Source organism: Nelusetta ayraudi, unplaced genomic scaffold (assembly GCF_046127955.1).
Source record: "Nelusetta ayraudi isolate G7.1 ecotype Tasmania unplaced genomic scaffold, CSIRO-AGI_Nayr_v1 ptg000017l, whole genome shotgun sequence".
Classification (NCBI taxonomy): Eukaryota; Metazoa; Chordata; class Actinopteri; order Tetraodontiformes; family Monacanthidae; genus Nelusetta; species Nelusetta ayraudi.
In genome coordinates this window covers 1166344-1187116 of record NW_027466067.1, presented here as the reverse complement: position 1 = coordinate 1187116, position 20773 = coordinate 1166344, and the positions used below count along the sequence as shown (strand labels likewise).

Sequence of the window (20773 nt, the reverse complement as noted above, 5' to 3'; positions counted from 1 at the left end):
TCTTTTCTAATAGTGAAATTCACGTGAAATTCATGTTTTGCTTGCCCACTGTTTTACCTGAATATATTGTTAATGTACAAGACCAGATATTTTTTGTAAATTTACAGTTTATTTATTTCAATAATGAATCTTTTTTTTAAACTTATTATTATTATTATTATTATTATTATTATTATTATTATTATTATTATTATTTCTAAAAATAAATAAATAAATAAAAATTAAGAAAGAAAAAAAAAGAAAGAAAGAAAGAAGAAAAAGAAGCTATAAATGCAATCATTTACCACCCAAACAGGGTGCAGTTGAAACTGACACCGTAATACAAAATCTCTTTTGGGTCACTTTTCTCGGTCCAAACCCAGAGAGGGCCAAATAGAAAGGTTGTAAATTAATTGCGACATTTAAAAAAGGAAAGGAAAGGAAAGGAAAAAACTGATACGATAACGATCATTAATTTGTTGTTATAAATATATATTGGTTGTTTTACCGCTTCGGCTTTTTTCACTTCTGTCTCTGGCGTCATTCGCGAATTTTACGACAGCCAATAGGTTCTTTTCTTACTCAGGCGTTGGCATCACGCACTGACGCGAGAGCGGCTAATGCTAACATGCGTAAACAATATCGTAAACTTGTAGCTAGTTAGCTATGCTGCTGACTAGCACCGACTCAACATAAAGTTAATAAAGGCCCTAAATATTCGAATTATTGAATCGTATCCCAGAAAGAAGCGCAAAGTGAGCTAAGGTGAGTAGAACGATTGCATAACTTTAGGTAAGTGTTAGCTAATGTTACTACCGACTAAGCTAATGCTAGTTTGCCGACGCACTACAAACGATGCTATTTAGTTAGAATTACGTGTAATAACCAAACATCAGTGTTTATGCAAGCTTGAATGACTTCATTACCCGTCACGAGAATCACCTTTCACGCCAAATGTTAACTATATTGAAATGTAAACTGTCACACAACCCTACACGCACAAGGGTTCATGTAAACAAAGGCCGAGCTAAATTAACTAGCCTGCTTATTAACACAAACACAACTAAATCCACTGTAGATAAACACATAAATAAACATAGGCTTGACGGTGGGTGTTAATACTTGCCATATTCTCCCATTGAGTAGATTATAACTGTCGGTTTTGCAGCACAAAATGCTGAAAACCGACGTTGCTAACTAGTGTTGGTCATCTCAAAGTTGTATTCCGTCACTGGTTTAATGGGATCCTCTATCAAAACAACAATCGAAATGCTTTAGAATGTTTGTCAACAATGAATGCAGTATCTCTGAAAGCGTCAGTAACCTTAAACTAAATACCTAGCTATTTATTCTTCATGCACTGGGGCAATATCACAACTGATGACTGTTTAGCATACGACATTTGACATTTTCTATGCCTTTCTTTATCCTTAAGAGAATATAACAGGCCCTGCTACCAAGTATGTTTCTGCATATTGTCAATACGGTGGAGTGCTTTGTTTAGAAAACTAAATCAGAAAAGTCATTTTCCATTTAGACGCTCTTAAATGAATATCTGGAGACACTGATCCACGTAAAATGTCTAATTGTGCCATATCTCGACTTCTTGTCCTTTTATCTGTGGTATTCTTAATTATTTCCTGTTCTGTTCTGTTCTTTTTTTTTTTTTTTTTTTTAATCATGTTGCTGCTGCATAGATGCAGGCTGGCGACTCTGTGGTTGGTGCACCGATGGGAGTAGCTGGTACCCAGAGTCGATCAGAGGACGAGGACACTCTTGTCATCAAAGATGTGAAAAGAACGGTTACGCAAGCTTTTGGCAGTGGGGTTCCCAAGCGCAGGAGTTCCAACAGGTCTGAGCTCAACTTTGGTTTTATGCTGTTCTTTCTTGTTCATACCAAAGTGATATGTTGACTGGAATAAAACTACAACATAGATTTCTTTTTTAAAAGGAACCCTCACTCCACATTGAAATTGCACCACATTTCTACTCAGCCTGATGTTGATGGAGCCTCTTGTGATATTTCTAATCCAAATGTTCTGGGGTGTAACAAAGGGAAAGATTCCACACAGTCTCAGTCTGCTGTGGCCAAGAACTGCACTGAAAAAACAAAACACTAGTTATCTCAGTACTGCTTGTGTGTCATCATTCAAGTGTCCTCGAGACTGGCAAGACCAGGCAGTCTAGAAATGTTAATACCTTGTTTTTAGTTGATAATGTCCACTGTATGCGTGTGGGTGATCTGTTGTGTACAGCTGATATTTTAACTAAGAACCTAGTGCTAACATGCAATAAGTGCTACGTTTTCTATTTTAACTGCAAGTACTGCATTGCTGTATTCACTACCTAGGTCAATTAAGAGGAAGAAATTTGACGATGAACTGGTGGAGAGTAGTCTCGTCAAGTCGTCCAGTAGAATGAAAGGCCCACCTGTCGTAGAGCCAGTCCGCTGTTCAGGGAGTGAACCCTCATCGAGTGAGAAAAAGAAGGTACTTGAAGACCACTGAAATCACACATCGTTGGATGGGTTCTTGGCAAATAACCAGAACTAACGGACTGTGTGCCTTTTAACGGCTTTGTGTGATTTATTGTTAGATGACGAAATCAGGGGCAGCTCTCACGCCGCCTCTCACCATGGTGATGAATCCTGCACCCATCGCAAAGAGAGTAAAGAAAAACAAACAGCCTCTGCATATGACAAAAGACCTGGGACGATGGAAACCCACTGATGACTTGCTGCTTATAAATGCTGTGCTACAGGTGAGCAAAGCGTCCTCAATTACTTTGTATGTCTTTGTCAGTGGCAACCTAACTGCTGTGTTTGTCTGCAGACCACAGACCTGACCTCCGTTCATTTGGGGGTCAAGTTCAGCTGTCGCTTCACCTTGCGAGAAATCAAGGAGCGGTGGTACGCTCTTCTGTACGACCCTGTCATTTCCAAGTAAGAGACATGGCCTGCAGCGACCTTTCTATTATTATTCATTATTCTAATTTAGTTTGATAGTTCACCAATTCGACAATAACTCAATCTGTTTTAATCTTTGTCCAGGCTTGCTTGGCAGGCCATGCGCCAGCTTCATCCAGAAGCCATCGCGGCAATCCAAAGCAAGGCCCTCTTCAGTCAGGCCGAGGAAGCGTTGCTCGCAAAGATCAGCTCAGTCAGTCAAACTCTCCTTTTGTCTAACACGGTTTTCTTATGATTCCGAGTGACTGCCGTCAAAGGAAAAATACTTTGCGTGTCTTCCTTGTGCTCGAGCAGACGAGTCAGCCCAAGCTGGACGTGTTCCAGGAGCTTCTGGGTAAATACCCTGGAGTCTTTCACCCAGCTCGCACACCCAAGAGCCTGCTGGTGCACTGGCAGCTGCTGAAGCAGTACTACCTGCTGGATGACCAGAGTGGTGGGTTCTGTTGACTTTTGGTTCGTTCTAACATCTTCAAAGTACGATTGCAGCACATGGTAAAATGGTTTGCACTAAATTTATATTACACCATGAAAGAAGAGCATGTAAGTAGAAGCACGCAGCGGTCATTTCCTCATCTCACCCGCAGGATGAAGAGGACTAAGTATTTATATACAAACACATTTCTTTTACATTTTGTCTAAGGGTATATTGACATATATTAATACACAGTCTTTCTATTTATTCATTTTACAGTTAATCACCTTGTGAGCGAGCGGTTTGTTTTCTAGTATGCACTGAAACATTGAACAACTGGACAAGTGTGTTTAAAAGCCTTGAGAAACTGAAGGAGGAAATGCTTGAATGTTGTCGAGGATGTTCAGCTGTCTCGATCACAGTATGTTGAAGGTTTTTCCAGATGGTTAATTTGTCTCTATTGTTGGTATCAATTGTTTTGCAGTCCAGCCTCTTCCCAAAGGTGACCAGGTCCTAAACTTCTCTGACGCTGAACAGATGGTTGACGACGTGAAGTTAAAGTAAGACTGCCTTCTGTTACAACCTTCTAGTGATGTGCAGAGCAGTACTACAACATTGATACTTCCGATACAAGATCTTTATGCTCTCCTTTTGATGCTTTTGTAGTTTGTGGTAATGTATAACCTTAATCGGAACATCATTAAAAGTATCTAAACTATCGAGATCTTGTCGAAATGACACACGGATGGGAACTACTTTCTCTTCCACCTGGGTAAATGTGTTAAGCGTAATAAGTGCTGCGGCATGCTGAGCACAGCTTGAGATGCTGCTGCTAGAGCAGTACAGATGTCTCTGGTGGAGTCCTTTGGTACTGCAGGCAGGAAAGAAAGAAAACGTGCCAACAACTCTTGCTGTTGGAGTGATTCAATTAAAAAAAATATATATTTTTTAAATAAAATGTATCCATTATTATTGACAATCTGTGTAATTATTATGGAATGTATTTATTTGATTAAATATTTTCTGGGTAATTTCAATTTGAGTCACCTCGTACTCTAAAAAAGCAAGTTATTGTGTCCCTTCATTGTAGGCTACAGTAAATAGAGAGACTATACATGGCTGAATCTAAATAAGATTAAGCATTCAGTGCCGAGTAGCCCCATCATATGTCTGTCCCTGTAATTTTATACACACACATACATAGGTATTTGCACAAAGTATTGGATAGACGTCGCCCATTACCAGCCCGAATTTTATCCAATATTCCAATGTTAGTTAAAAAAAAAAAAGTTGACTCATTTTAAAAATTCAAACCATTTTCTTGTCCATGTTTTTCCACACAGGGATGGTAAAGATGAGGTGTTGGAACACGGTAAGAGACTGCGTTCGTCACCATGTTGTAAAAATCCGGTTATTATCTTCATATCTGAACAAACACCCTCACCTCTGGTGCACCACCGTGTCGCCCTCTCAGAACTGATGATCTCCGATCGTCACCAGAAGAGGGAGATCAGACAGCTGGAGCAGGAGCTCCCCCGCTGGCAGGTCCTTGTTGACAACATCACAGGCACGTAAACACGCAGGTATACGTTGTATCTGACCATCCCGCCAGGAGATGATCTGTTTTGATGGAATTCTCTTCTGTGCGTGGGGTTCACCAGGAATGAGCATGCCCGACTTTGACAACCAGACTCTCGCAGCCTTAAGAGGACGGATGGTTCGATACCTCATGAGATCGCGAGAGGTAAATCTGTTTTTTCTTCAGCGTTGGATGGTTGAGTTACTTGTCATTGCGAATACATTCCCACCATGAGTTCTCCGTGCCCTGCAGATTACATTGGGAAGGGCAACGAAAGACAAACCCATAGACGTGGATCTCTCCCTGGAGGGACCTGCCTGGAAAATATCTAGAAAACAAGGTGAGTTCATGGTGTTTGGTTGGAGGATGATTAAGACGTCATCGTTGGTGCTTGACTGTTGCGCGAGCTGGTGCATAAAATGAAAAGCTTATTTTCGATCATCCAAGTAGGTTATGGAGTTTTACATGATTCCTTCAAACTGATTGGATGCACAAAAAACTGCATTCAAAAAAAGGATGATGGAAACCCGTCTTATATACACCTTCAGTTATGAATAACCAATCTGGTAGTTTGAGCAGAGACTGTACATAAAGCCTTTGTCTGAAACAGTGTTAGTGGCATTGCCGCATGGGCCCGCTCAGAAAAATGTTGACTGCCACATTTTCAAGAACCTTGTCAAATTTTTAAATTTTTGTATTTCTGTCAACAGGAATCATCAAATTGAAGAATAATGGAGACTTTTTCATTGCCAATGAGGGGAGACGACCCATCTACATCGATGGAAGACCAGTGCTGTCGGGAAACAAGTGGAAACTTAACAACAATTCCGTAGTGGAGGTCATCTCACGAGACCCAATTTCCTTTCATTCAAACTGAGCCGTTTCATTGCACTCTTGTACTGACGGACGGTATCTCTTTACAGATTGCTGGCCTCCGCTTCGTCTTTTTAATTAACCTGGAACTCATCTCACTAATAAAAGCTGAAGCAGCGAAGATGACGCAGCAGTGAATACAAACTGCCCAGACGAGCTTGAACTCACAGGACTTTACTGGAGCCGGGACAGATACAAGCCCTGCCACTGATCAGACTGCCATATTCTTATCAGAAATGTGAATCTACAACCGGTTGCAGCTACATGCTGACACAAGATAGAGACGGGACTAAGTTCTTGGATATTTGTCGTATTGTAGACACTCTGATGGTAGACATAATTTTTTTTCATATTTATATACTCTGTACTAATTTTGTTTTTTAAAAAAAACATTAAACGTGCATTGTGATCTGTAGGTCTGAGTCCAATCGTTCAACTTGTTACTCAGAGCTGCCATGAGAGACTCGCAGAAATTCTGGAATCTCTATCACTATAAGGAAGATTCTGAGTTGCTCTGTGGTCGTCTCTTCTCTTTATTCACTCAGAGCTTTTAGTAAACTGCCCAATCAAGCTCTCTTGTCTTTTGGTTTTGGTTCTGGAAGTTAATTGGAACAAGGCTCAGATGACATTGAAGTGAGGATATAGTTCTTGTCGATGACTGTCATATATTCAGGTTATGCTATATCCAAAAATGGGCATGGGTGGATCCTGTACGCCATGGAAACGGATGAAGCTCCTTGACACTAAATGGCAAATGTAATTAATGTTGATGACTGAAATACTGTTACTAAGTGGGTCTCAAACAGAAATGAAATAAGAGTTTAAAGGAAAAGTCCTTGTTGCTCGTTGACGCTACCTTAACTGCACAGCAGGTGGTGGAAGAGGCACCACCTGCAGTGGCACAAAAGTGCAGTCAAAGTTAAATGTCACTCCTGACTGCACACATGAAGTGTGATTTACCTGCAGTGGGGTTCCATCAGGGGTGGGCAAACTTTTTGACTGGTGGGGTCACTATGGTTTCTAAAATTTGACAGAGGGCCTGTAGCAGGAGCAGATGGAGGGTTTTGGTGACTCACCTCATAGGAGGAAAAAATACATTATGGGAAAAATTACTGTTACAGATTGCCAGGGTGCGGTTCCTTGTCTATTGTTTATACAGCAAACAGCAGGTCTTGGTCTGGTGACTCTTGCTGACTACGTCAGCGCAGGGAGGACATTACACAACCTTGTCACAAGAAAGACCACAATGAGCTGACATGGCCAGGCACTTCACATTCACATTCACTAAGGAATGTGTAAAACACACCAGTGGAGCCTGTGTGTGAAAACCCAGACACTGCTCAGTGCTAAATGTTGCCACAGTAACCAAGTGAGACAGAATCCTTGGCTTCCATTTGACTTGAATCATCAATGTAGCGTTGCTTTAAGCCTGGCCGACACCAAACAACACACCTTCATGTTTGACTTCTGGTGTGTGTGTGTGTGTGTGTGTGTGTTGTTTCAGGCCGCACATTTTTAAGTGCAGGTGCAGGTGCAGTAATCTTTTATCAATTTAGTTTATACTGGTGATCTCTGATATTTCATCTCTGAATTCACTCATTTTGAGGAAACTATGTTTTCAGGGGGGGAAATAAATAGAATTTGTTTTTATTGTAACAAAAAATCAATAAGAACAGTATGAATTAAGTCATTTGATCAATATCTAAATCTGACAAAAATCTATAGTAAGACAACAGTACATTTTGTCTGTAGAGGGTGCAATAGATTAACAAAGTAGGAACTGCAAGCTTTCTTATTCTTGTCTTTAGTCACTACGGGAGCAACTGCATTTATCTGTTCTGCTTTCTTACCCAGCAGATCGTGAAAAATATGTGGTTTCTCTTTTGGTTCGTTCAGCCAGTGTAACATAATTATTCAACATTTCTGACGACAACTTCAGGGACACTGTTTTACCTTTGCAGCTCTAACAAATGAAACATGCATAACAGTCCCACACGAAAACTCATTTTTGCTTCACTTCACTTTTACTCTGAACTCAGGTAGAACAAAGCCTGTCATAATTTGATCTATCCACAACATTGAAAGGCTACCAGGAGGGAATCCATTTAGCCCTCTGTTTCCAGCCTTCTGCAAAAGTGTTATTTGATTTGATGTTGGATTTCTGTTTGTCCGTTTTTCCAAGTTTTAACTTCTTTCAGATTTGGCTTTGTTAGTCGGACCTTTCACATTTAGTCCTGTTCAGACCCATATTGACCGTATACGGGAACATTATTTTCATCAAAACGATAATCAACATGCTAACAGCTCCTTTAAAAATAAATAAATAAATGAATAAACACATAGAAAGTGATTCTCAGATTACACTGCCCCTCTCCCTAGTCATTACGCTGCCTTTCGGTGCAGCATGCATGACCAACCTGCGTTTATCTCACCCGGCTGCGGCTCTGCCACATCACGGTGCCGGCCCCGCCGAGGTGACCCTGAACGCAACCCGCTTCGGCGTGTCGGTGTTCAGGAGCTCGAGTTTGCCACTGTCGGAAACCTGACGCCGTCAACCGGGACTGAGATTTGCAGTAAGTAGTTTGGTGATTGCATACAGACAAACAAGTAGCATGAGTGGTTTTTTGTTATATAGATTTTTATTTTTTTTAAACCCAGCCTAATCATGAGTGAAAAGCCCTCAATGAGGGGCTGTAGTCAGTGAACCGGCGGCTCGCTCGCTTGCTAACTTGCTAGCTCTGGAGGTGATGATGAGGAGGAGGATGATGTTGACTACTTCGATGCGACGTTGGCTAATTTAACTGTCTGGTCTCACCACGCGTTGAAACCATCGATTACAGTTTTAAGTTTGCCATCATTTGCCCTCGCGCTGATTCGCGTGATTCCGCGAGATCAATTTTGAAAATCATTTTACGTATGCATGGATGTGTTTGTGTATATGTCATCATCGTGCTTAAACGTCCCGTATTCCCAGGAAGTGTTCCTGTTTCTTCGTCCTCAGGTTTTTGATAAAGTGATTAAAAAAAACTAATAATAATGAGATTTCCCCCCTCCATACAGAGGAGATATACTTTAAACACTTTAAATAATACATTTTTTGAGTAAACTTCGAGTTCCGTTTGTGTATTTCAAGTGTCCAGGTTTTTGGTAATCGAAGTATTGGTCAATATACCTTTTTTTTTCCGTCGCATGCCTGTAATTGTCACATAACCGACGTCATCGCAAACATGCCATGAGACCGATAGTCTGTCGTTTGTTGTTAGTATAAATATTTTTGTCTGACTTTTTTTTTCTCTCTCCTCAAATGAAACTATTTTAGTTGAGCTTTATTCAAGGCAAAACAAACAAACAAACAAACAAACAAACAAAAAAAAACAGGATCCTGGTGTGTCTTCTGCTTTATTGGCTTCATAAAAAAACAACAACAACCAAAAAAAAAAAAAAAAAAAAAACAGCTGTAAAAAACAGCTGTCCTGATACACGGTGAGTTTCACTTATTTCTGTAGGTAAACTCTTGATAGCAGGGCTGCTGTGAGTAAAGGTCAGTATTGACATGTTGACACCGGGTCTGATGCGGCAGCTCAGTGCTAGCGGCTTTGCAGACTTTTTTTTTTTTCGAGCGAGGCTGGCAGTCATATGGACAATAGATAATCATTTCACCCTGTGACCCCTGAGGTTTTGCTGCCACTGACTTGGCTACTGGCGGCCGCTGTGATATCCAGCAGCCGATAACCCCTGGCTAATCTTAATGACGCCGGCTTCCAGTGATAAGGCTTCTCCCAAGTGTCTGTCGTTGTGTGAGATGAGCTCCTCCGGAACCCGCTGTCAGACGTTGCATGCCAGCTGCCTGGAAATGACAATGTTGAGGTGTACTTTGAACGAGCCCAGCTGTAAAATGATTTTATTTCACATAAAAATGTTGCTCTTGAGGTTGAGATGTGTGTGACCTTTACTCTTCCTCCCCCTGCTCCTCCTGTGGCAGTAAAAGGCTCAGTCCCACAGCCTCGCCTAAATGGTTGTCAAAGTGGATTTAATGTCTTCCTCCTGGAGAATCAGTCCTCATTTTTAAAATGCCAGACCCCCATTTGTGACTTCCCTTCCTTGTTTTCCCCTCTGTACACTCCCCCTGAGCTGGTTGGCTGCGTCCGCAGCCTTCTGTGGCTCCTGGTTGGTCAGTGCAGTGGAGTCGGAGAGTTTTGCCTGGTCACCTTTAAAACGGTGCTGGCTTGAAGAGGTACAGTCGTGGCTAGTGACTGGGACTCATTGACAGCTCGGAGATCCTTTTTTAGAAAAGCAGCGTTTGCACCGCCTGTTAGACGCTGTTTATTTAATACAAGCAAGGGCCGAACTTCAGCTTTAATGGTGTCTTGCGTCCTCGGTCAGATTTGTCCTGAAGTGTAACACATGGTTTGTTCTGTTTTGTTAAGGCTGATTTTGATTTACTAATCAGAAAAAGAGGATGAAGAATACTTTATTAATTCTGCACTGGGGAAATTTGCCTAATTCCAGCAGTATTTACAGTGCAGGAGAGGAAACAAGGATAATGGCAATAAAAGGGCATCACACAAAAAACAAATTTAACATTTCTGTAAATATGCGAGTCGAATAGAATATATTTGCAGAAGAGTAGAAAAAATATTGCACAAGAGGTATTGCCCAGTAGTGAACTGGTGGTTAAGTATTCACAGAGTGCAGTTGTACAGCCTTATGGCTGTAGGCAGAAATGACCTGCGGTCGTGCCTCTTCTTACACGGCTGTTTTATGTCCACCGCTGTTGTGAACTTGTTTGACGTGAAGAAATTGTGTTATACTTGTGTGTACTTGGATGCCCTGCTTTCATTATATTATATCACCGTTGCGTGAACATTTTCCAGATTGTGCTTTAATTTCACACAAAAGTTGAATATTCCCAACTCTTCTTTTTGTTTGTAACTCCAGCAGGCACAGCTAACCTTCATAGCACAATCTGGGTATACTGAGTAGTGCATACACAAGAGAGGATTGTTTGTGGTGTTTTTTCAGAAATGCATCCTTGTTTCCTATCATATCTCATTTAACTTTTACATCCCAGTCTGAAAGGACCGTCACACTTTGATAGGCGTGTCATCCCATTTACAAGTGTGTGATTCCACTTGCAAGCCTGCCATCACTCAAAGCCGTGCAAATGTACGTGCACAGTCTTTGTCTGTGATCAGATTTGAAAACATTAATGATGTGCAAGTGTTTTTTAGATTACTCAACATGCAGCATTATGAGCGATCCAACTAAAAGATTATATGAATGTCTTTCAGGAAGAATGTATTGTGTCGTCATGATCATATATATATATATATATATTTAGCCCTTTGTTTGCCACGTTTGGGGTTTCTAGGTTTTTAGATGTCGTTTAAAAAAACTTGTTGTTGCGACCGCTGATGTTTTCCCAGTACTTTTTTATCGTAAAATCCTACGGGATTTTGTTTCCTGTGATGTTTTCCTCAGTCTCTGCAAGTCGGTTAATTGCTAACGTACATTTGCAGTTTGTCATTCATCGATGTGTTAAAATCAGGGAGTGCTGTTCTAATGATGCCTGGTGGTAAGACGGCTGCACGGCCACACAACTGCAAGTAGTAAATCAGCAATTCACACTTGTGAATCAGGCCTGTCTGAGCTTAACAATGGTGCAGTCGGTCCACTTTAACCTGCATCTCTCTTTCTGTGCATCTGCCCTCCAGGACGCCAGTGAAATGCTGCTTGTCAGATGCTGCCTCGGCCTGACTCGACTCGGCCCTGTCCAAGCTCAGAGGTATGGCACGGGGGACAGAGCTGCGCCCCCAGTTGACTACATTGCTTTGCATTGCTGTGAATGCTACCAATGTGCTGACATTTAAGATGGAATAAAATAGAACAGAGTTTAATGCATACAGTACATCATGGTTTTTGTTGTCATGTATGTAACTGTTGACTGTTATTGTCTGCCGTTTTCACTGTCACTTTATTTCTCCTGTGTCTCTATTTTTATATAATATGACCCTTTTATTTTATTTTATTTTATTTTTTATATGGTGTTTAACATCAGGCCAGAGGACTGTGGTTGAAAATTAGCCTAATTGCCCTTTGTACAAGTTAAAAACAGGTTAAAACGGGTCCACTGGAATGTTTGTGCATGTCCCTGAGTCAGTAGTAACACAACTGACCAACAAACAGATAGACAGTGCATTCGAGACATAAGGAGCAAGGCGCATAAGAAAGACAAACTCACTTTATTGGTTAGCAATATACAGGCACTAATGAAACACACATAGGTAGTTAAGAGGTACTGCGGCCTATCGCACATAAATGAAAATGCCCAGCCGTCTATCTTCTGTGTACTGAAACCCATCAAGCTCACTAACATGTCTTAAGTCAATAGAGCTGAAACTAATACTGTATATTTCATAAACTAGAATGAGAAAAACATGTTTGTCTCCCCCCCCCCCCCCCCCCCCCCCCCCTCCAGGCATCGGGTGGCCCCGGCCCTGGCGTCGTGTGCAGTCCGACTGTGCAGCACCAGGGAGGAGCAGCGCTGGTCCCGGCGTGCCAGCTGGAAACATGCCCTGGCAGGGCTGCTGGCCGGGACGGGGGCTGTGCTGGTCTATGGCCTCCATCAGCACAAGGTGACAGGAGGCCACATTCGTTCATTGTCGCCTGTTGTGACAAAGACAGATTCAGTTAATTTATTTGATGTCGAAACAAACAAACAAACAAACAAACAACATATAGTGAGAAGATCCGAGTTAAAGATGAGAATCAACGTGCAACGGCGCTCTTTGGGGGCGGGACAAAAATATAACATCATAGATAAATCGCCACCGCAAAAACCTCCATCGGGTAATGCAGTGCATTTTCAGGACTCTAAAAATACGATGATGAAAACGATGATGTGGTGTTCTATTCTTCCGCTCTCTTTTATGTGGTGTTGTTTTACATTTCAGTAAAGGAAGTGACTGGTTGGCAGTCTTGGCACATTCTGCAATTTGAAATCCAGCTATTTCTGTATCTTCCTCACTCCAGAGAAAAAAAAGGAGGAAGTTGTCTGTTTTATTTTAGGTACCAGATTTTGTAATATCAACAATGACTGGAGTTTGGTGATGGACATATTCATTTGTGGAAAAACTATCTGAGCACCCCCCCACCCCCACCCCAAAACTCCCAACCCCGCCGGCCATGAAAACGTTTGAGTTTTTATAAAATGGTGAAGCTGAAAATGAAACAAAAAATCTCTGGCTTTGGCATTTATTAGAAATTAAAAGAGCAGTTCTCAGTCTAAATAGGAATTTGCTTGATCTGATGCCAGACAAAAACATGTTGGGGACTCAAAACGGTGATAATGGGTATAAATGGGTTTCCTTACTGACGTTAAGTGTTTTAGTGGATGTATGACATATTTAGTCTTGGCTGCAACCCAGTGCTGCAGCTTTAGTAGTTGGAGAGAAAAAAAAGTACAAATGTACACAATCTCAAATATTTAAAAAAAGAAATCTTTTTTTGTGTTTCGAAAGGTGTCGCTGCTTCAGAGAGACAAACAAATTATTTTTTTCGGTTTAGTGTTCACAAAAAAAAAATATCTATATTTAATTAAAAAAAAAAAAAGTGACAACTTGACAAGAGGGTTTTTTTTTTTTTATCATGTTGAAACATCCAGTTGGGACGAGGAAAGAACAGTGTGGGTTCGGAAGGCAGCGTGTGGCTGTGGGTGACTGGACTAAAATGTCTTGGAAACGAAGAAGAGTATCCATCTTCATCAGCACCTTCAACAGTCTTTAGATCAGTCTGTCCTGGAGTCCAGCTCTTTCTTCCTAAGAGCTCACTGGTCTGTTTTGTGTCTTTGTGTCCTGGTGCAGGCTGAGCAGGCCGAGCCCATCGCAGTACAGACCATCGGGAAGCCCCCAGCATTCCCAGTCTACACCCAGGACGAGGTCACCAGTCACCGCACGCTGGAGGACGGCGTCTGGGTCACCTACAAAGGTGGCGTCTATGACATCACAGAGTTTGTGGCCATGCATCCCGGTGGGGATAAGATCTTACTGGCTGCAGGCGGGGCCCTCGAACCCTTTTGGGCGCTCTACGCCGTGCACAACAGTGAGCACGTGCTGGAAATCCTCTCTGAGTACAAGGTGAGCTGAAGTCATGATTTGTACACGAATATCTGCGCTTTCTGCTGCTTACATTGGATAAAACACATTTTTAAAAACCTTTAAAGATAAAAAAAATAATGTCAAAATAGAAATTTGTTGTTGTTTGAAGTTGAGCCAATTGAACTCTGCTGTTGTGTAGTTCAATGTAAAAGTGGGTCATATTTTAGAGGGAGATGCAAAATTATCAATGAATGTATTGTTTCATTCAAAAAAATAGTTTTTACCTTTTGCTGAAGTCCATTTAGGAACTTGTACTTTCCAACTTTTACTTGAGTAAAGGAGTTGAATGAGTACTATTACTTTTACCAGAGTAGTTTTTAACACAAGTAATCATACTTTTACTGAAAGGTCAAGTGTGTAATATTTGGCATGATTTATGATTTTTATGTATCGGTAAAGGCTTAACATACTGCCCATATATACATGAAAAAAAGTGTATACTCACAGTACAATAAAAGCAATTTGGTTTTCCAACCCTTAGAACGGTTTTCATATACAAAAATATATATATAAAAAGATTGTTAAATCGTTAAATTCTTTCCCCTCCAGCTAGTGACACTTTGTCGCTTGCGATTCTTCTTTTGCTGCTACTGTAGTTCACTGGCAAGTTCGGGGGGGGGGATACGGAGTCCCTCTGAGGACAAAAGTGAAAGAGCGCTGCAATCTGAAATGCAACCACTTGATTTCACCGTTTCTTCTTCGAAATCTCCAACTATTTCACACTGGACCTTTAAGCACAGAATGTGAATACTTTTGCCTCCTCTGGTGTCACTGCGACTGACCGAGCCGCCTCTGCCTTGTGTGACTCCGTGTCAGGTGGGTGAGCTGAGCGCCGAGGACCTGAAGAAGCAGCAGCAGCAGTCGTCGCAGTCGTCGGACCCCTACGCCTCGGACCCCGAGCGTCACCCGGCGCTGCGCGTCAACAGCCTGAAGCCCTTCAACGCCGAGCCGCCGCCGGAGCTGCTGGCCGACAGCTACATCACGCCGTCCGCCATCTTCTTCAAGCGGAACCACCTGCCGGTGCCGCAGGTGGACGCCGCCTCCTACCGGCTGCAGGTGGACGGTCTCCCCGGCGGGACCCTCACGCTGTCGCTGGACGAGCTCAAGAGCCGCTTCCCCAAGCACACGGTGACGGCCACGCTGCAGTGCGCCGGCAACCGCCGCTCCGAGATGAACCGCGTCAAGCCGGTCAAGGGGCTCAACTGGAACGCTACCGCCATCAGCAACGCCACCTGGAGCGGCGCCCGCCTGCGGGACGTGCTGCTGGCCGCCGGCTACAGCCCCGACGCCGCCCGCTGGGCTCGCCACATCCAGTTCGAGGGCCTGGACCGGGACGCCAGCGGCACCACCTACGGCGCCTCCATCCCGCTGAGCAAGGCGGTGGCCGAGGACGGCGACGTGCTGCTGGCCTACGAGATGAACGGCGAGCCGCTGCCCGCCGACCACGGCTTCCCGCTGCGCGCCGTGGTGCCGGGGACGGTCGGCGCCCGCAACGTCAAGTGGCTGGGCCGCGTGGTGGTGAGCGGCCAGGAGAGCAGCAGCCACTGGCAGCAGAACGACTACAAGGGCTTCTCGCCCGCCACCGACTGGGACACGGTGGACTTCCGGTCGGCGCCGGCCATCCAGGAGCTGCCGGTGCAGTCGGCCGTCACCTGGCCACCGGAGGGCGCCGCGGTGGGCGACGACGGCCAGGTGACGGCCAGAGGCTACGCCTGGAGCGGCGGCGGCCGCGAGGTGGTGCGGGTGGACGTGTCGCTGGACGGCGGGCGCACGTGGCAGTTGGCCAGGCTGCGGGGGGGCGAGGAGGAGGTGGGAGAGGGGCGAGAGGCAGCGCCCCCGCCGGGCCGGGCCTGGGCCTGGAAGCTGTGGGAGGTGACGGCGCCGCTGCCGGCCGACGCCGGGGACGAACTGGAGATCGTGTGCAAGGCCGTGGACAGCAGCTACAACACGCAGCCCGACACGGTGGCGCCCATCTGGAACCTCAGGGGCGTCCTGAGCAACGCCTGGCACCGGGTTCGGGTGAAGGTCCAGCGGGACGAGGAGGAGGAGGAGGACCAGGACCGGGACGGTCAAGAGCAGTAGGCTTCAAGACGCGTTCGCCAGGCAGTAGGGCTGCACCATCCTGGGAAAAAAACATAAGAATCATTAAATTCATCAAATTATTTTTTTTGTTTGTTTAGAATTGAGATCAAATTAAAAAAAATAATAATAATTTATTACCCTTATTGCCCAAAACAAAAGAATAGCATAAAAATATATAATAGCGCTTCATGATTGGTACATCCACTCTGGTCATCAAAGGGAAGAGTCATAGCACAATAAACATCAGTGTCTTTGAACAAGATGATGAGACAATATATAACGTATAATGTATACAGTCAGCCAAAATAATGTGCACACACGTCAGGAAAATAAAAAAAAACTTGCATAAATGTTTCAATACCAAATGTATTCAGGCATCACGAGATTAATACAAGTGACCTTTGACCTCTGAAATGACCAGAGTTGTTCAAAACGGAGGCCATTGGCTTCCAGACATTGATGTGCATGGCAAACTACTGCTGAGGCAACGTTTGCTACCTCCACACATGTTGATGCTACATTCAGGATGGTAATAAGGCAACATGTTGGTGAAACATTGTACAACATTACATTGTGTTATTGTCATTTGATTAAAAAAAATCCATAGTTATCTTTATGTAGAGAAGTACTCACTGTTTGTGCAAAATGTTTTTTCCTGTACTGTAATCAGTGCAAGTGTGAATCAAGATCGCAATTTTTTTTTATTTTTCAATTTTTTCGTGCAGCCCTACCAGACAGACAACCAAGTTGTCTGAGGCCCGAGGGGGGTGGAGAGGTTTGCAAGTGGGAGTGTCGTTAATGCAGACACACAGCACAAGAGTTTAGAAGATAGCAAGAAACAGAGCTACGTTTCTATATATAGCCTTGAAGTTTTTCCTTTTTTCCTTTTTTTTTTTTGTGATGCCGGTGAGATTTGAGTGAGAATGATGCTCAAGGTTGAACGATGACCAAAATGTAGGAGGGTTAAGTTGAGGCAATTGGACTGGTTTTAGTTGTCTGGAAGACTTTTCACCTTCTGAAGAAGCCTTTTCGGATGAGAGGCTAAACATCTCTCCAGTGCAGTTGTCTCGACCCGGACGAATGAGAACCTTCGCAGACAAAATGACCAAAAACCAAAAGGCTCCAGTTCCACACTGTAAATAAATAAATGAATGAATAGTCACCGCCTACTTCAGGCTCGTGAAGATGAAGAAACCTATTTTTGTCATTGCGTAATCGCTGATGAGCTTAATGAAGAATATTTTTCTTAAAAAAAACAAAACATACTTAATATTACAAAAAGCTCATTTTATATTTTACCTGACAAAGTTATTACTATTCATCCAAAAAGATGACCCTGATTTTATTGGGATGTTTTTGCAGCTTTGTGTGTGTGTGTGTGTGTGCGTGCGTGCGTGTGGTCAGAGTCAGGGATGTTTATGCTCCAGCATATTTCTCAGTCTGGAGGTTTTTTGACTGGCTTTAAACATTTGGCCTCGCGCTGACGCCTCTGCACACGAGGATTGAAGAAAACATGTTTTTCCGTACAAGGAGAGAGACTGATACTGTGTGTCTTGGATCGTGTCATACTGGAGGGCTCGTGCAGCTTCCCCCAGCGGAGCCCCTCGTCAGTGTGAATTCTGCTCTGTGAGAAGAAGGGCAACGTCTTCTTATCAACGCTGTACTGTGATCACCAGTTTGCACACTGTGTTGTGTTGTTGTCTAATCATTGTTGTTAATGATGATAAAGAAAACATAAATAAAAATGTATTTTTAGTTGACACACCTGAGCTGATTTTATTACTGGGATTAAATATTAATAATGAATTTTGAAAGCCGTGGCAAGTGTATTTTTTTTATACTCAAGGTGGCGCCCACGAGCAAGGTGTCTGCACTTTAGAAGCACAAAGTGAGTCCGAGACCATAACTAGACATCTTCTCTTTTTTGTAACCTTTCGTTTTCCGATGATATCTTTATTTATTTTCAGTCATAGTAATACACAATATAAAACAAGAACTCGAAACTCTTGCCCCAAACCAAACCGAACTCACAACCAAGACATGGCTGCAAAAAGGACAAAATACCTCGTCTACCTTTTTCCTCGTTGGTTTATTTGAGGAGGCCAGCGTTCATCTTAAATACAAAACACTCTGTCAGGCGACCTGGATTGTCCACACCAGGCTTCCTTAGAAATATGGAGGTACAAGATGGCAGCTAACTGGGAGCAAGACCCTTGATCAATTGATTTTCTTATATATACGAGAACCATTCTAAGGGTAGGAAAACCAAATGAATTTTAGTTTACTGTGTGTGTACATGTTTATTCATATCTATACAGGCAGTATGTTAAGCTTTTACTAACATAAAAATCATTAATCAGGCCAACTATTACACACTGAACCATTAAAATGTTAGAAATAGAAAGTACGCTATGAAATGACTCAGACAAAATCCCGACATGCTGCAGCTGGCGAGGAAGTGGGGAGGTTTGTGAAGCATCATCCAGGTCGGGGTTAAGACAAACCTCAGTGCATCATCAAATAAGCATAGCGATAGATTGAACAAACAGTATTGAATGGCTTCCTCGGCTTTGGTACTCAGACGGCCTGCTTGTTGGGCAATCGTGTTTGTCAACTTTCTCAGAGTTCAAAGTGACTAAAACGCCTGTAAAACCGAATTGCGTCAAAGACGAAAAGTTGTTTGTGGTCCCTGAGTTTCTCCAGACCCTTGATGCTATGAGTCAGTGCACTACGGAGCCTCATAGCTCACGGGTAAGATGAGGAAAGACGACATTTCCCATCAAAACGTTTTATGTCCTTACAAAAAACATTTGTAAAAAAAACCAAAATGGAATTGCCAAATGACACACTGAGTAGAAAGGAAGTGGAAAGAGCTGAATTGTACTTTCTTTTTTTTACATTTATCATACAAACACTCATCACACAGTGGCAGGAAAAAGGCGATGCAGTCATCTCCTTGTTGAAGTCCCAGTATATAAACTTCAGTAGCATGTAATAGTTAATAAAAGAATGCAAAATTCATAATTTTTTTTATTGGTTGATTTTTTTGGGGGGATTTAAAAGACAAAAGAAACCCAAGATTTGGAACAAGTCATCCAGGATGACATAGACTAATGGTAAGCACTTGATTCCAACAAGGTCCTGGGTGTTTAAAACAAACGATAGATAATTAGTGATAATAAAAGAAAAACAAACCCTTTTCTCTATTGTTCCACTTGACTGCACACATTGTGGGCCTGGTGATCAAGTGCGCGAGCTGAAACATGCTCAGTTGAGTACAATTCACAGCAAATATGCAAGCAGGGACCTGACCTACATTATTAGGATGTCTAATTTGAAGATTAATAACGAAGTCTTGCTAAATATATAATAGAAACCTATTGGAACTAACATGCAGCCCATCGCGCTGTTGCCATCCAAAGACAAGGCTTCATTGCCAAAGCATTGTCGCAGCAGCTACATAGCAACGATGCCAATAATCCACCAGCACTCACATCTTGCTATGAGCTGTCTGGTCAGCTTCTTAAACATTCCCACTAGCGTGGATGAAGCCTGCAAGAGCGATTTCTTTAGTCTCAACAGTGAGGGCATTGCATGGTGCAGTATCATGTCTGTTTCCTCAATGCGGTCACTGGACGTAATCACACAGGAATTAGATTTAGCTGACATGACAAAGACAGGAATGACACAAAAAGTTTCTGGTAAAAATAAGATCATGCCGATTTCCATTTCTCCAGAAGCTCAAAGTCAAATATGTTTGAGTTGTATGAGACACACAAGTTTGGCCTCGCCAGCAATTTTTTAAAGTTCCTATTCTGCCCTGGACATCTTAATATCTTTTATTGTGATGTCATCACTCATTACAGTGTGTAAAATTTGGCCTGATTTATGGTTTTGAAAATGGCAAAAGCTTAACACACTGCCCATTAATACGTTAAGAGAAGTGTATAGACCCAGTGCAATGAAAGTCATTTGGTTCTCCTACCCTTAGAACGGTTCCCATATTTATAAGTAAGAATACTCATAGATCAAGAGTCTTGCTCCTAGTTAGCTGCCATCTTGCACTGCCATATTTCTAATGAAGCCTGGTGCAGACAGTACGGGTCGTCTGACAGCGTGTTTCATATTTAGCATGAACGCTGGCATCCACAAATAAACCAACAAAGAAGAAGGCGGATGAGGTATCCCAATTTGTGTGCACAGGCCAACGTAGTTCACTGGCAAGCTTGGGAGGGGGGGGGGGGTTAGCAAATGAGTGCTGCAATCTAAAATCTGGCCACTTGATGGCAGACTTTTACACACTTTACCCTCAAGAAAAAGTTCCAATGTAGTGCCTATATTCAGCCCTCTGTTCACGGGATCCTGTGAAAAACCAGGCAGAGTCAGAATGTGGGATGTTGCCACTATTTTGGGAGAGGTGCTACTGCTACAGGCTGAACACACTAGAAAGTGGAGCAAGCAAAAGACGTAAACAATGAATAGTTCATGTGAGGGTAAGATATGATCTTCAGAACAAGAATGCAAACAAAGAGTTTTTCTGGCTGTCCTCACACAAACGGTTACGTCACCGACAGTTTTACACAATTGTTCAAAAGTTTGGGGTCACTGACACATTTCTGCATTGAACATTGAACATCATTGCTGCAGCTTCATGAAATAATCTAGCAGAATGCTCTAAGAACATTACCAGCGCAGGAAAATCAGTCAGGATGTGCTGAGCACATAGT

At 42.8% G+C, this 20773-nt stretch overlaps 2 protein-coding genes across 3 annotated transcripts; both read left to right on the top strand.

The window, feature by feature from the left end:
- The first annotated feature begins 436 nt into the window (after positions 1–436).
- mcrs1 (microspherule protein 1) lies at positions 437–6223 on the top strand. 2 transcript variants are annotated; one of them, XM_076024497.1, is made up of 14 exons: positions 437–771; positions 1677–1831; positions 2330–2468; positions 2575–2739; positions 2811–2920; positions 3029–3137; positions 3239–3377; positions 3841–3916; positions 4700–4728; positions 4831–4923; positions 5018–5100; positions 5188–5275; positions 5646–5773; positions 5859–6223. In XM_076024497.1, the coding sequence occupies exons 2-14, from the start codon at positions 1677–1679 to the stop codon at positions 5943–5945; spliced, it is 1401 nt and encodes a 466-aa protein (XP_075880612.1). In that variant the 5' UTR covers positions 437–771; the 3' UTR covers positions 5946–6223. The 2 variants fall into 2 exon arrangements, with proteins under 2 accessions (XP_075880612.1, XP_075880611.1); XM_076024496.1 differs by having other exon boundaries at positions 450–744.
- A 1790-nt stretch (positions 6224–8013) lies between these two features.
- Positions 8014–17860, top strand: suox (sulfite oxidase). The gene is made up of 5 exons (XM_076024495.1): positions 8014–8381; positions 11523–11593; positions 12287–12443; positions 13671–13943; positions 14781–17860. The coding sequence occupies exons 2-5, from the start codon at positions 11535–11537 to the stop codon at positions 16044–16046; spliced, it is 1755 nt and encodes a 584-aa protein (XP_075880610.1). The 5' UTR covers positions 8014–8381; positions 11523–11534; the 3' UTR covers positions 16047–17860.
- The last annotated feature ends 2913 nt before the right edge of the window (positions 17861–20773 follow it).

Bases quoted from the DNA above. Each gene is read 5' to 3' on its own strand.
- mcrs1 (XM_076024497.1), top strand. From the start codon at position 1,677: ATGCAGGCTGGCGACTCTGTGGTTGGTGCACCGATGGGAGTAGCTGGT. The intron at 3,917-4,699 runs GTAAGACTGCCT...TTTTCCACACAG, and splicing joins GTTGACGACGTGAAGTTAAA to GGATGGTAAAGATGAGGTGT. The intron at 5,101-5,187 runs GTAAATCTGTTT...CGTGCCCTGCAG, and splicing joins ACCTCATGAGATCGCGAGAG to ATTACATTGGGAAGGGCAAC.
- suox (XM_076024495.1), top strand. From the start codon at position 11,535: ATGCTGCTTGTCAGATGCTGCCTCGGCCTGACTCGACTCGGCCCTGTC. The intron at 12,444-13,670 runs GTGACAGGAGGC...GTCCTGGTGCAG, and splicing joins ATGGCCTCCATCAGCACAAG to GCTGAGCAGGCCGAGCCCAT. The intron at 13,944-14,780 runs GTGAGCTGAAGT...ACTCCGTGTCAG, and splicing joins AAATCCTCTCTGAGTACAAG to GTGGGTGAGCTGAGCGCCGA.